General features: G+C 47.7%; 1 protein-coding gene across 4 annotated transcripts in view; it reads left to right on the forward strand.

The window, feature by feature from the left end:
* PMEPA1 (prostate transmembrane protein, androgen induced 1) overlaps positions 1-12,550 on the forward strand; it is a 43,395-nt gene extending 30,845 nt beyond the window's left edge. For 3 of the 4 annotated variants that reach the window (XM_082773548.1, XM_082773550.1, XM_082773551.1), the window contains exons 2-4: positions 1,838-1,992; positions 6,284-6,337; positions 6,443-12,550. In XM_082773548.1, coding sequence (XP_082629674.1) covers positions 1,838-1,992; positions 6,284-6,337; positions 6,443-6,991 — 758 coding nt within the window. In that variant the 3' untranslated portion in view covers positions 6,992-12,550. The remainder of the gene's footprint in view (positions 1-1,837; positions 1,993-6,283; positions 6,338-6,442) is intronic. The other variant, XM_082773549.1, reaches the window with a different exon arrangement.
* The last annotated feature ends 3,084 nt before the right edge of the window (positions 12,551-15,634 follow it).

The raw sequence follows: 15,634 nt of genomic DNA on the forward strand, positions 1-15,634 counted from the left end.
GGCCATTACCCAGGGAGGCAGTGCAAGTGCAGAAACCTGCCTTGCACAAACAAATCAGCAACAACAAAAAAATTGGAATCAAGGGGCTGGACCTGGGGCTTCAGCTTGCAGAGATGCTCTGCAGATGCTCCAGAGGCCTGTTCCTTCTGTCAGTGGATGGCCATAAATGTGACTGTGGAACAGGACAAGCCCTCCCTCCCTCCTTTCATGAGCCTTGTCACCATCCCCGGGCTGGGGACACGTGGTGGCACTGCCCCCTGCTCCAGGAGCACCTGGGCGGCCGCATGCACAGCCCCAGCCTCAGTCCCATCCCTTTTTGGGCTCTCAGGGGTCCTGAGCTGCAGGTGCCAGATGCGGTTCTTGCTTTCAGGGCACCACTCTGCTTTGGGAAGGTGGTGGCTGGAGCGGGTTAAACATTCGGGGACCTTTTGGGATGGTGGGAAGTGCGCCTGCCCGGCGGCAGAAATAGCTGCTGTGTAGCAGGATGGACTCCAAGGTAACTGGCAGCACTTACCACCTGGGCTGTTTTCTTGACATTTATTTGCTTTTACTGGCACTTAAATGCCACCTGCCAGGAGAAAACTTTCCATTAAACAGAAAAAAATCTGCCTGACTCAGCAGAAGCCACCCCTGGCAGTGGGAGCAGTGCGGTGCTGCCCTTGGGGGCACCGCCAGTCTTCCTGCGAATGTATTTATAAATAAAACCCAGGGGGCAGCATCCCTGACAGCTTAAGGCACAGTTCCCAAAAGTGGGTTTTGTAGCTGTTCCTACCGAGAAACAGACTTTGAATGCCCAGAGCAGTTGAATTTGGTTTTCCCTGGCCTGGCCCTTCCTTTGCAGAGGGCGCAGGGAGCGCTGGGCTCTGCAGGCGCGAGGGGACTCAGGGGGGCAGCAGCTGCTCTCTGGGTGCATAGAAATAATGACCCTAGTGCTGTGTCAGTCTGGGGCACTCGGTTTTATTCAGCCTCAGTGAGGTGTGAGGAATTATTTTCTTAAATTTTAGGAGTGTTTATTTGCTTTTGCCTCTTTTTTTTTTTTATTATTATTATTATTTTTCCTTTACGCTGAAGTTAACCGGCCAGTTTGTTTGTGCGTTCTTGTTTGTTGGAAGGATTTTTGGCAGTTCTCCTGTGTGCCAGTTCATGCCGCTCACGATGCCGCAGCTCTTGTATGCGCTGGCTGCAGAACGAGGGGGAATGGGAGCACAGTCAGCACCCGGCGGTCCTGTTGGGTTCTTTTGGAAAACCACGAGGTCTGCTGGTGATGGATTGGTGCTGGGGAGGGGGCTGCTGGCACCTGCAGGCCCCCAGGGTGGTGGGGATATGTGCCTGATGCCCGTGTGTGCCAAGGAGGACTTGAGTCCTGTGCGTCCTGGAGGGAGGAGTGGTGGTGATGGGAGGAGAACAGCGAGACTTCAGCTGAGTTTCTGCTGAATTAGTTCGTTATGACCGATTACACGTGGCTTGTGGTCCACCAGGTTCGGCACCGAACCTCTGCCACCTGCACCTAGCAAACTGCAGACAGGGGAGCAGCAGCGAGGGGTTTGGGAAGTCTTGTCTGGATTGCAGTTTGGAAAAACCATGCCTTGTGGGGCACATCTAAAGATCCCTCCTAGAGACCGTTGTGTGGCACCAAAGACATGAATTAACGTGTGTTTTTTTATGAAGTAGCTGGGCTCGAAGCATGCAGAGCCCACGTATGTGTGTCTGGGAGTGCTGTGGGGGAAGGATGCAGCTGCACTGTGTCACCGACTGCTTGGCCAAATTCCTGCTTCTTGCACTCAATTAAGTGCTGCTTTTTCAGGTGGCTCACAATATGTCTCTCTCTCTCTTGCAGCGGAGTTGGAGTTTGTACAGATAATCATAATCGTGGTGGTGATGATGGTGATGGTGGTTGTGATAACCTGTCTGCTGAACCACTACAAACTCTCTGCGCGATCCTTCATCAGTCGGCACAGCCAAGGGAGGCGGAGAGATGAGAATCTGTCATCAGTAAGTCACACACTGCTCTTCTCATCCATGTCTTACTGTCTTGTTTGCCAAGTGATGTGAAACTGGGGAAATGTGAGAGCCAAAGGCATTCATCTCAGTTGCGTTTGCCCATGTGCCACTCAGCACTGTGTGAAGACGCCCTCCAGGTTGGGTCCTGGCATCGTCTTCCCGGTTATGTGGGGCCCGTGTAGGGATGCCTTTGGCTTTTTGGGGTGCTTTTTGTGATATACAGTCAGCTGTAGCCTCCACTTTTGTCCTGAGCTTTGCAATGTGGACTCTCCATTAGCAAAGTAACCACGTGAGGCTGTTCTTGGTGTGTCCTGTTCCTGAAACCACCACTTACCATCAGCTGTTGGGTGCATGTGCCTTGACATTTACAACCCCAAAGTATTGAGTCTGCTGGCAGCTCCGATTGGAGAGTCCTAAACGAGCGAATTAATCTCTTCCTGCCTCCAAGAGGATGGGGAATCCTGAAAGACCTTCTCCAGTTTTCGTCACAAGTGAAGTCGTGCTGTCACTGCTGCAATGGAGGTGTCAGAAAACGCCCGTCAGCCACGCGAGGAGAAAACCTCTCCAAGGGGATGCTCGGGAGATTCCCCGCTTAACTTGGGCTCTGTGGTTCACAGAAGCCTGAGGAGAAATGTGTTAATTGCACCTCCAACGTGCATTCAAGGGGGAGCCCCTCCAGCCTCGCGGCAGCTGCTGGCTTACGCAGAGCTGGAGGTTTCATCGGATGCAGCAGCTCAGCGACAAGAACCTACAGGGAAAAGACAGAAAATTTTCTTGGAGGGTGAGCATGTACAATTCACTGCTGCCTGCATGGCTCTGTCTTCCCGTGCAGGGATATCTTGTACTGATGTGTTTCTTTATCGTTCACCCTGAAGGATCTTAGAGCTCTTTAAACGGTAGGGCTGCCTCAAGGTCACTGCTTCGTGCTCTCATTTCCAGCCTCGCAGGGCGGGCGCTGCTGCCTTGTGCTGGCCTCCGCGGAGCTGCGCTCCCTTGTATCGGATCCGGGAGAATGATCAAATGCTCTGAGCTTCCTTTGATTCCCTTTTATAAAGCAGAGAGATCTAACATCAGCTTTAATATGTGCACCACTGAGGGCTGCCCAGCCAGCAGGTGCCGGCTGCCCCTGCTCCACGGGTGCTCTCATTTTGTCCCACAGGGCACGGAGGACCCTCACCGGGTGCTCTGTGCCAAAGCGAGGAGAACGCCCAGTCTGATGGAGAGCTGTGAAGACCCTGAGCTCAATCAAACCACCCTTCATTTTGTCAGCTGCAGAGCGTGTGTCCAAAGGCAGCGAGTGCCTCATGCTGCCTCCTGAAGCCCTGCAGCACAAACCCCCTGCCTGGAGCAGCACAGTGTGGGCACAGGAGTTCTCAAGAGTAGCAGACTGTTTTCCCATTTACACTTTTTTATTATTATTATTATTATTCTTTTATTGCTTCCAGAAAGTTTTACTTGAAAAATACCAAAATGCTTCATTTACAATTTTCAAATAAATTCCAGGACGAGGCTTTTTCAAGTTGCCTGTTTTTATTTTCTTGAAAATGAAGAAAAAAGAAGAAGGCTAAAGTGGAAAGAAGAGAAAGTCATGTGGAAATGGAACAAAAATTCCAGGTTGAAACAAAATGTCTTGACTGTTCAGGAAAAAAATCCTCCTTTTTTTCCTCCAACTAGGCCAAAACATCCTGGCGTTTTTTGGCCCAATCCCTGCACCGAAACAGCTCCGTTATTTATTCAGCCTTCAGATGCGTGAGCAATTAAATGGCTTTTCTGCAGAGATTTACCTCTGCACAGCTGCCAGACCTCTGTGAGGACGTGGTGTCTTCTAAACCTTTCTCAGAGCTAAGGAGAGGAACACGAGCATACTGGTTTTGGGGGTTGCACCCTTTATAACTGTCCCTCTTCTCCTGCCCATCTTTGCCAGCGTCATGAAGTGGCAGCCGAGCTTCCCTCGTGGCCCCAGAGCCCTCCTGGAGGGACAGAGAAGCCCCTGGGCATGAAGCAGGGAGCTCCTTGCAGTGGGATCAGCTGCAGTAAAGATCTTCAAGGTGGCTCGTTTGGGATTCAGCACAGCGTGTCTTCTTGTAGAAAACCACTCCAGCCTAAATGAGCCTTCGAGGACGGCAGGCAGCGTCTGCGCCGAGCGAGATACCCGTTTGTGCAATCCATTAAACTTGCACTGAACTGATGTTGGGCTTTCTAAATCCCAAACTTCATTTGGCTGTCGTGACCAGACAGGCACTGGAGCTCCAAACACGCTTTTCATCTTCTAAAATATTAAAGTAGTTCATCCCATGGTCAGAGTGCTGCCAGAGCTGCACTCGTTGTCCTTTCTTCTCCTAGCTCAAAAATTACAACTGAAGGAGAAATTCATTTCCCCAAAGGTGTGGGTTTTTTTCTTTAATGTGGTTCCTGGTAGCGTGGAATTTTTGCATTGCTGCACCTGCTTCTCAGTCACAGCTCTATCAGTTGTACCGAAACCGTCTCCTTGTAACGGGCACCTCTATTTTTCAAGAACTGAGAATCTTCAAGGAATGCAAAAATACTTTTTTCTTTTTTCTCCCCCCAGTAAGAATGGTTCTGACCCTGCACTCTCGGAGTAATGAGACCCTCCCTAAGAAAAAATGGAAAATACGTCCTCCTGAAGGCTCGGAAACTTAATCTGCACCACTCAGCTTTGTGATGGGAATTCTCTGACATTACTCAAACAAGTGGTTCTATAAAAGTCGGAGATTGATCTCTAAAAAGAAATTAAAAAGTAATTTTAGATTCTGAAGCGAGTCCTGGAATACTGGCAGAGGCTTTTAAAGCCATATTGCTCATCAAGACCTAACTTCCATTTTGTGAAATCACAGCTTTCTGGACAGGGCCATTGCTGATGAACTCACGTCCTAAATATTCTGGAAGCAGAAGGTATGCGAGGAGAGCTGTGAAGCTGGGGACATGGCCAGAACAGGAAGGATGAAAATATTCCTGTTTGCTGCCTGTGAGATTTGCCCACCCCTAGCTACTGCTTTCTGGCAGTTCTAATCCTGATGTTGATTTCATAAAATGAGACACGAGCCTTTACTCAGAGGGGCTCCATAGCAGTGCTGGAGGCCGGGGGTTTGTGGCTGGGCAGCCTGAAGCTGCTTGGTTTGGGGGAGCCCCCCTGTGCCCTGGTAAGAAAGGTATTTTTGTAGATGGAGAGTCTGTGGTTGGCAGCCCTGCTGCACAGGCTGGGTCCAAGAGTGGCCTTTGGAAGGGATGCTTTATCCTTAAAGGAAAAAGGGGAAAAGAAAAGGTGCCTGGCGTTTTCTTTCCCCTGGTGGTGAACGTGTCTGCCGGTGCCAGAACTGGAGATTCACCTGCAAGGGATGGGAAGTGCCAGCGACTGCGGGTTGTAATTAGGAGCCTCCTGGCTTGTTTTCCTGCAGCTTTGTCTCCCGGAGCGATGTTGCTGTATATGAATATTAGCAATATTTAAATATTTTAGGTCTTACGGCAAAAGCGTAGAAGGTGAACTGTGTGTTCGCAGTATCAGCAGCCAATGGAAGGAGGCTTGTTTGTTTGTTTGTTTTGATTACGAATTGTAAACCAGTCCCATGGTTTGGGGGAAATTGGCTTGTGGGATTTTCATGCCTCGGGTTGTTGGCGCCAGGGTTCAGATTGCAGAATCAGGGTTGATGCCTGCAGTGTAGGGAAGCCTCTAGACCGCAGCTCCTCGGTCTTTTTAAGCAAGAACCTGGAATCCTTTGGGGGAAAAAACACCGTAGAAGCATCCTGTTGCTGTAGATGTATTGTTTTTTTTTTTGTAGCCAAATCAAAATTGAGCTTAACATTTGAGTATTCACTTATTCTCTTTATTTTCCCACGACTTCCTTGATTGCTTGCATCCGAATGTGGGTGTGAGTTTTGTTGTGTTTTTTTTTTTAATCTTGCCATTAGTTCATGGAGCGTTCTCGGGTACGCTGTGAATCACCACCCCTGGCTCCCGGATCCCGCACTGCGAAACGCCGCTGCGGCGTGTTGGAAGCGGGGAGAGGAACCTGGTGGGTGGGCGCGGGTGGGAGGGGGAAGCCTCCAGCCGGGGGAGCGGGGGGTGCTGCTGCCATTCCCATCATTCATTCTGCGAGTGCTTGACTAAACACAAATGGGGCTGAAAACGGAGGGGAATCCTGATCACAAGGGGTATTTCCAGTGGTATTTCCACTCGTACCGGAGCGGGTTGAACGCTTTGGAGCAGGTCGGGGCTGCGTGTTGCTGAGCCTGACCCTCGCCTCTCTTCTCCTTTCCCATGCAGGAGGGCAGCCTGTGGCCGTCGGAAAGCACGGTGTCGGGGAACGGGATAGCAGAGGTGAGGGCCCTGTGGGTGCCACATGCCACCAACACCGCCTGTCCCCGTGCCGCGGGGCCGAGCCTCACGGTCCTGCCGCCCTTTCTCTCTCTCTCTTCCCTCCAGCAGCAAATCTACACCCCGAGGCCCAGCGACCGTCTGGCGGTGCCGTCGTTCCTGCAGAGGGACCGCTTCAACAGGTTCCAGCCCACCTACCCCTACCTGCAGCACGAGATCGACCTGCCCCCCACCATCTCGCTGTCGGACGGCGAGGAGCCCCCCCCGTACCAGGGACCCTGCACGCTGCAGCTGCGCGACCCCGAGCAGCAAATGGAGCTCAACAGGGAGTCGGTGCGTGCGCCCCCCAACAGAACCATCTTCGACAGTGACTTGATAGATAACTCCGTGTACGGGGGGCCGTGCCCCCCCAGCAGTAACTCTGGCATCAGCGCGACCTGCTATGGGAGCAATGGCAGGATGGAGGGACCGCCGCCGACCTACAGCGAGGTGATCGGGCACTACCCCGGGTCGACGTTTTACCAGCACCAGCAGAACAACAGCGGGATGCCCTCGCTCTTGGAGGGCAGCAGACTCCATCATTCACAAATCAATGGCCTTGAGAGCACAACCGCGTGGAACAAAGAGAAAGAGAAACAAAAAGGGCACCCCTTTTAAAAAAAAAATTAAAAAAGAAAAAAAAAAGGAAATGAAAAAAAAAGAAAAAGGCAAAAAGGAAAAAAAAAGAAAGTTAAATGAAACACTCTGCACTTCTCATTAAAAGAAAAAGGAGAGAGATTGAGAGTTGAGGAAGATGAGCAAAGAAAAAAAAAAGCCCTTCCCCATCTCTCCATGTATAAATATTTACTTGTTATGTCTGGTCTGAATGCACAAGCCTACAAAGCTTGCAAAAACATTTCTTTATTGAGCTGTGTCTAGACGTTTAAAAAGGAAAAAAAAATCAACTGTAGTCCTTTTTTTTGTTTCTAGTTGAGCTGTGTGTGAATGCTTTTTTTTTTTGTTTGATTATTTCACTTAACTTTAAAGACAAAATATTTGCACAAAAAACATTTTGTTTAAAGATCTGCAATATAAATATATAAATATATATTAAAAATAAGAGAAAGTGTATGTGTAAGGAGCAGGAGTATTTTTGTATTAGAAGAGGCCTATTCAAAAAAAAAAGTTGTTTTCTGAACTAGAAGAAAAATGGCAATTTTTTGAGTGCCAACTCAAAAAGCGTGTATTACGTTGTAAAAAAAAAAGGACAAAAAAAAAAACAAAAAAACAAAAAAAAAATCAAAAGCAGGGGTTTAGAGTTATTTATATAAATGTTGAAATTTTGCACTATTTTTTAATATAAATATGTCAGTGCTTGTGTTGGTCAAAGCCTCTATCATGTCTACCATGCAACCGTTAAGGGATATTTGTCAAAGTGAAGAACAAAGTAGCTGGAAGGGGGTGGAAAAAACGCTAAGGAGGAAACGGCAGCCCCGCGAGGAGCGCAGCGAGCCAGACTGCATCACACACAACGCCTTCATTTCCAGCGGCCCCACGGGGGGCCGGCGTTCCCTACAAAGTTCCCTGCGTTCCCTACAAAGTTCCCTACGTTCCTACAAAGCAGGAGGAGTCGGTGCGCGTCCGCATGTCAGCCAAGAGGGTTTGGGGAGTGCAAAGGTAAAAAAATAAAATAAAAATCCCTGCTTCTGAGAGCCAGTAATGGCAGAAGCAGACAAAAATTACTTGATTTTTTTTTTTTTTTTTTTTTTTTTTTTGGACAACCTCTAACTTTTTGGAGGGGGGTGGTGGGGATGAGAATAAACTTCTGTGTCTGAAGGAACAAAGCGTTTTTTGGTTTATTTCTTTCGATGTTAACCTGAAGGGCCCTGCTTGGAGATAAGTCATGTGGAAGTCGATGGGAGTAAATGGTACCGTGCCCACCGGCCGCCTTTCGGAGGGGGTTTCGATATCTCACTGAAAGGCCGAGCTGAAAACTGTGTTGTTCGGGGAAGTCGTTTTCGATTTATGTGAAAATCCCAAACCCGTATGTGGAATGGAAGTGCGCAGTCGGGCCTCAAACCTGCAGCTCCCTGGGCTGCCTCTGGTCATTGCTGTTTTTTGCTTTATTATCCTAGCTAAAGAGGCGTAAAGTATGGTAGATGGAAACGAATCTGCTCCTGTGATGTATTAACTAAAGGCTAAAAAAAACGCTTAATGCTTTAGAAGCAAAAACCCTTTACCTCTTCTGAAGATTTCTTCATTCAAAACGGCACCGTCCCTCGCCCGCCAGCGTCCTCCCCTCCGGATGTCGTGCGTCTTTTAATTTATCTCCGTTTCAGAAGCGTTTTGTCTTAACTATGCTATTGTTTACATATTTTTTTTTTGTACCGCGTAGATGTCGGGTAGGTGTTTTTGCCCTCATGGTGAATTTGTACGTGACAGAGCGAGCGAGTGAGGAACCCGAAGGGAGAAGCCGCGGCCGGCACCGGGAAGGGCGGGCAGGGCAAGTGCGGGGAGCCAAGGTTTGGCGAGGAGGTGCGATCTCGTTTTCTGCAGGATGCTATCTAGTAGAGTGACATAAATGAAAGATATAAAGGCAATAACTATTGTTTTTAAGCAACTTTTCTATTACTTGAACAAAAAAAAAAAAAAAAAGCATGAGAACAGTTTTGAAGTTCTGACCATTTGAACAATATTTATATATATTTTAAAGAAGACGAAGAATAGCTGAACTTGAAGTTTGATCATTGTTTTTTGCTTTTTTTTTATTTTTTGCCTAGAAATAGTCATGTACCTTCTCAATACTTCAAACCACTTTTTCACAGCTCTCAAAATCTTCATAGCTTTACAGTCGTGCAACCTAAATTTTAATGACCTTAAAAACCTAAAAAAAAAAAAAAAAAAAAAAAAAGCCACAAAAAAAAAAAAAGTCCTGCAAAGGAGAATAACTAGTTTGTCATGAAAGGTACAAAACTGATGAATTTATACGAGTTTTTAAAGACGTATCTTTCCTTTATGTAACATGTCTATTTAGTGCCTTATTAACGAAACAGTAACCCTCCCTTTTTTCAAGAGGGGAAAAACAAAAATCATCATTAGCGTCACAAGTAACCAGCGTCTGGTCTCTTGCTCCTTCGGACCTTGCGTTCACTTTTCCAATTCCTCGTTGCAGCGGGGACTGCTGCTGCCGGCACCGCTCCCCTCCCGGCTGAGCCAGCTCCATGTGCCGAGCCGCGCGCGGTGCTCCCTCTGCCACTTGGGTTCTTGGACTCTTTGTAAGGTAACTTGAATACATTTATGCACATCGCCTACCTGCCCGGGTAGGAAACTGTGGTGGATATTGTAAATGAGATACCAACCAAAAGACAAACTGAAATATAATATCTACTGCCCTCTTGAGCCAAAACGCGTGAATAGTGTTGTTGGGTTTTGTTGGGGGGGGGGTGGGGGGGGTTGCTCTGTGACCTAAACTAGTTTGTTTGCTACAAAAAAAATAATAAATAATGGTTACCTCAGCAGGTTTTGGGTGGAATATGCATCACACATCTGAAACTGAGTAGTGAGGAAGGAGGTGTCATCGGGACCGGAGGTTGTTAAGTAGCCGAGTTGTCTTGTGGCATGGCAGTGCTCTGGGCACGGAGCCCCCAGAGGAGGCAGCGAGGGGCTGGAGCTCATGGAGACACCCAGGGGTGTGCGAGAGGGGCTAGGCGTGCAGTGCAGCTTCGGTGCTTTGAAGTCCTTGAAATTTCAACTGGTTCTCTCTCTTTCCACCCCACCCCACCCCCCATCACCTCCCAGTGTCAAGTCTCATTTCACAAACCTCACCCCAAGTATTGCAGTTCCTCAATCCCTTTGTTGAGTTGCTGGGTCCAGTTTATTTGCTCTTCCCCTTGTACGTGGAATTTAACGAGCGTTAAATGGGATGGCTCATCAGCACCAAACTCCCACTGCGAACGCTGCCTTCCAGCCCATGTCCTGCACAAAAACCGAGCTGCCACCAGGGCTGGGGGCTCCCAAGAGCTGCGGGCAGCGGTGGGAGGGGAGCCCCAGACCCTCGGTGGGACTTGGGACGTGCAGCTGCATTTTTGCCTTTTGCCTGGCTTCTTTTTTTTTTTTTTTTTTTTTTTTTTTTTGCATCCTGCTGCTTTGCCACCCCGAAAACTCTGTGTTTCCATTGCAGAAAACAGATCTGGGGCCCAGATCAACTCCAAGTTCTGAATGGGTGTTTAGAAATAATGGTCTAGCCTTTTTTATTATTATTATTGTTATTATTATTGTTGTTGTTATTATTATTATTATTATTATTACTATTTAATGTTACTTTTTGCCTCGGGGTCCATTTCTTCCCAATACCCCTGTCCCGTACCACCACCAAGGCAGGGAATCGGCCGTGCACGCCGTTGCTGATGTCTCTCCTTGGTCCCTTTCAGCCTTGGTGCAGATGCAGAGAGACCCGTGCCAGGAGCTTGGCTCCTGCCCGCTCTGAGGGGTCTCCCGCATCCGCAGCCGTCAGCAGAGAGAGGTTCAGAGCCTTTAAGAATGACTGACTTTAGACAAAAGCAGAAGAAACAAGACATTGCTAACGCTTAGCAACCTCTTGTCCTAGCCTGCCTTTTTGCTCGAAGTTTTGAGAGTCATGTTAGCTTTAAAAGGGGTTGTTAATCTTGCAGATGTTCTTAGCATACAGTATGGCAAACAACACCCTGAACGTGCCACCGAAACTTAATGACCTGGAATGTGAACATGGCTTTTTCAGTAAGGATGGCAAGGAAGAATGGGTTTCGTTTGGTTCTGACACTGGTAAAAATTCAGTCCCCTTTCACAACCCTTGAGTTCAGTGGTTTGGAGATCAGCTTTACTAATCTAGTGCATTGTTTCCATACGTGTCACAAAATTCATTCTATCTTAAGTGGGGGTATAAGGAAATCCAATTGCTTTCTGGAGAATTCACCCTTTTTATGTGTATAAAACTACAAAATTGCACTAACTGCTATATTAAAAGTAAATAAATAAAAGCCCAAAATTTTTACTAAGGATTGAAAAAGGACTGAATCCAGATGTGTAGCATTAGCAGTGCTAGGCAAGAACAGAATGAATTTTTAATCTCTTCTGTCTCTGTATAGCTCAGAGATTTTCTATGTACAACACAAAGCTACAAAAAAAAAAAAAAAAAAAAAAGTTTTCCAGAAACTGCGCTTCAAATTTTTGCTGTACTATAGAAGCTCATGAAGGACAACATTACGAGTCCTAATTTGCCTGCCTTATAGACACATTTCATTGTATTAATATTTTCTTAAACTTCCAGTTGCATTGCTTTGGCTTTGGAGTTTGTTATAGGCAGTCCTGTATCCTGAGTTCTGTTCAAGTTTAAACTTATGTAAACTATTGACAGCACATGCAATGCAGTACTTATCTATATTTTGCTGTTTTAGTATGAATATGTACTCTGATGCCAATTTACAAAAATCTGTTGTAAACGCTTATTGTGTAACAGTAACCAATAGTGGCAATTATATGTCATTCTAAAAGCTGCAATACTTATACAATAAATTTTACAATACTTTGGAAAATTTGCCTTCACCTTTTGCTTTGTTACCTACAGATCAGAGTTTGCCAACATGATGTAATTTAAAAAGCTCTTCCTCTTTTCTTCTCAAATATTGGAAAATGAATATTCTCGGGTTTTGATATTTGTGTATTTTGCCCCCTTCCTTGTTAAGTAGCCTTCTGAATTACAGGCCAACGTATGTATTGACACAACGTGTTTTTTCTTTTTTTTTTTTTCCTTTTTTTTTCCCGTGAAGCTGTAGCTGGTTCCTGGTGTATTTGCATGCTAGATCCGTGTGTGTGTGCGTGCGTGTACAATTCTGTTTTCTTTTGAGTAGATCAGGTGTCGCAGCTTTAATTCCAGAAGAAGCATTCCTGTTTTGCACCAATATTTGCAACACTTGCGATCCTGCCTTTCAGACAAGAACACCACTGATGGTCAGAAGGTCTTAACTTGAATAATCGTCAATCAACAAGAACTGTGTAGATTGACTCAAATCCTAAGCACAGAAAATTTGTGTGACTTTTTTTTTCTTTCTGAGACTGTGGTCAAATGCAGTGATCACATTAAAATGATTGAAAATTCAACTGTTTGCAGGGGGTTTTCTTTTTGTGTTTTGGAAGGATTTCCTGGAGATTCACCTGCCCTTGGCAGACCTCGGGTTCCCTCCTGAGAATGAGAGGCCTGTAGGGATCCCTGTGGTTCGACAGGAGGCTCCTCCAGCTGCTTTGGGTGGCCACGTGGAGGAGAGTTGGCCTTGGTGTGGGGAGCTGGCAGCAGGAGGAGCTGGTGGCAGCGCAGAGCCCAGCTGAGGGCCACTTCGCCAAATGTCTGTGGGGATGGCTGCAAGCAGCGTGATTGCAGGTCAGGAGCGAGAACCCCAAATCCTACCCTCTGGCCCTGGGCTGTGCCACTTACCTCCCAGTCACGGTGTGTTTTGTGAACCTCCTGCTGTCCTTGCTGCTGGAAAGCCAGCACGGGGGGGGGGGGGGGGGGGGGGGGGGGCGGGGGGGCACCAGGCTGGAAAGAGCAGGATTAGGTTGGAATGCTTTAATTTTTTAAATTAAAGAAGAAATTGGCTTTTGTTTAAAGCCATGCTGGTGCCTGGCTGCATTGGCAGGGCTCAGAGACTCACCCTAGACTCTGCTGGGCTGAATACCCAAACGGGTATGGTTTGGACCAAAATCACTCAAAATCCCTGGGTGTCAGAAGCAGCTGTACAGTAGCTGTGGGGTAGTTGGGTTGGGGGACGGCCCCCACCTGCTGTTGGGACCCCACAGGTGATGCAGCTTCCAGCCTGGCACGTTCCCATGCCCTGGTGGGAAGTACAGAGTACTTCTGAAGATGCTGTAATGCCGGATCTGTCACCGTTTGGTGCCTTCCAGTCCATTTACAAAACAGCAGCTGTTAATCAGGAAGCCTTTTTTTTCTCTAAGTCCTCTTTGAAATGAGCAGAAACCAGCTCGCTCTATTTTACCAACTGAGCAACTTAGATGAGTGATTGAAGCTAACATGTTCGCTCTCAAGATGGTGCTTTATCCCAGAGCTGGGATACAGAGCTCTCGAGGGTTGGGTTCCCTTTTCCCTCTGGGAAGGCTGTCCTAGCTGCGGAAACCTGCCCTGCCAGCAGCCCAGTGGCAGGACCAGATACTGGTGGCTCTGTGCTAGCAGATAACCTTTAGGAAGCAAAACGTGCATTTCAATGTATGTGTGTGCATGGTCCAAAATGCACAAATCATGCATGGGGTCAAGCAGGTAGTCAGGCTGTGATTTTATCTTCATCACAATCGTCATCACCTCCACTCCTACATACAGCCTGCTTGCAAGCACTGCCACCAACAGCTCTAAATACAGTGGGATCTCCATGGGGCTGTAAAGTGCTCATGGAAGATCAGCCCCTACCATAAACCCCCACAGATGTCTCATTTCATGTACTGTGAATAAAATAATAATAAAATAGAATATATATATAAATAATGAATATATATATATGTATATATAATAAAAAATGAAAAATAAAATTTCTCCTTGCTCAGAGCGTAACACCATGGATGTGAGCCCTGAGGGAGCAAACAGCAAGGCCAGGAGATGGTGAGGAAGAGCCCATGTGCTTGAACATCCCAGCGCTGGGGGCAACGAACGGGGTGCTGTGGGCTTGCTGTGTACAGTCCTTGCAGGCAGCAGGGCAGCGATGTGCTGGAGCAGTTCCTGAGCATCCCAACCACTTGCCGTCCTCTTAGTTCACCCCAAAATGCCCAACTTATGTGAGAGGGGCAGTGCCCCCTCCCCAAAGCCAGGCTCACACGTACCGAGGTAGCAGCAGCCACCTTTCCCCAGGCCCACGGGCTGTGGGGAAGGGCAGGGTTTTGTTTTCAGTCTCTGTTTTGGAATGACAGCTTTTTCATTTTTGGATTTACAGCTGAAACCGACGTCTTCCCACAGAAAATGAGAACTGAGATGAAACCACATTTTCCAAAGGGGATTTTTTTTTTTAATGAAAAAAAAAAAAAGGCTACAAAAACCAAATCCAACCAACACAGTGCGTGGGAATGGGCAGAAAAATATTGTTACTAGGCTACCTTTCTGCAGCTAATAGGGTGATCTGGGGACACTGCAGCATGGCTGATTGGCAAAAGATTATTTTTAACTTTTTTTTTTTTTTTTTTTGTAGCTCAGCGGAAGAAACAGTTTTGTGACTTTTGGAAACCACAAGTGGCAAAGGCTTTGATTTTAAACAGATTTCTGTGCTGCAAATTTAATAGAACTTCAGCAAGGAGATTCAGCTTCACCCTGCGCTTCCAGCACTGAGGCCCTTTTTGCAGCGTTTCTGGCTTTGCTCACTGGAAGGTGCAAATTCCAACTTCAAAGCATCCAAACTTCACAGCAGCTTTATTTTTTTTTCCCCCTTTTTTGTCTCTGTATTTTATCCGCCTGTCCTAACCCAAACCTTGGCGGTGCCTTCCTGGAGATGCTGTGCTCACCCACCCATGCCAGCCTTTCCTTGGGGCGGCTGTGCCCAGTGGTAGCTCTGTGCTGGGCACAGGGGACGTTTCCCCATCCAGCCTTGGCACTGGGGCACAATGCCCTGGCAGTGCTTGTGCTGCTAGACATGATCAGGCTGGAAAACCTCTGCCTGAATCCATTTTGTTTGCAGGTTGCTGGGGCAAACTGGCATCACCCGCCCTCTGCCCCCGCTTGGGAGCCCTGCAGCAGCTCGATCCTACAGCACAGGATGTGTGGGGCTGGTCCTGCAAAGGTGAGCACAATCCCACCCTGCCCTGGAAGCCAATTTAAGCTGCCCCAGTGATAAGAAGGCTTGTTGGATCCTCTGATCCACTGATCCAACAAGCAGCAGTCTTCTCTGTGCTTGTTCTTCTGAGGTATGCTTGGGATTTATGGCATTTTTTAGGGCACCCTGCAGGAGCATCACAGGTGGCTCTGAGTGCACTGACAGCCTGTGGTGCTGCTGGTTCCTGGGGCTGGGTGGTGGCTGCTCTGCTCTGCAGCATTCCCCCTGCTTCAGCATGTGGAGAGCCCCTGCTCAGGAAAGGTTAAAAGTGCCCACGTGAAATTTGGAGCTCTGGCTGAGCTGATGGCTCTGGACCAGGCAGAGGAGCTGTGATATAAGGCACAGAGGCTTAGGAAGACAGAAAGGTGATGCAGTGTGCTTGGAGTAGGCTTTGAGATGAAGAGATGAGGGAGAGCCTCTGTTGCTGGTTGGGATTCATTGCTTGTCAGCTCCCGGTGGGTGCTCGGCCCTCTCCTTGTGCTGT

Source organism: Aythya marila, assembly GCF_965140915.1.
Source record: "Aythya marila genome assembly, chromosome: 16".
NCBI classification, from domain to species: Eukaryota; Metazoa; Chordata; class Aves; order Anseriformes; family Anatidae; genus Aythya; species Aythya marila.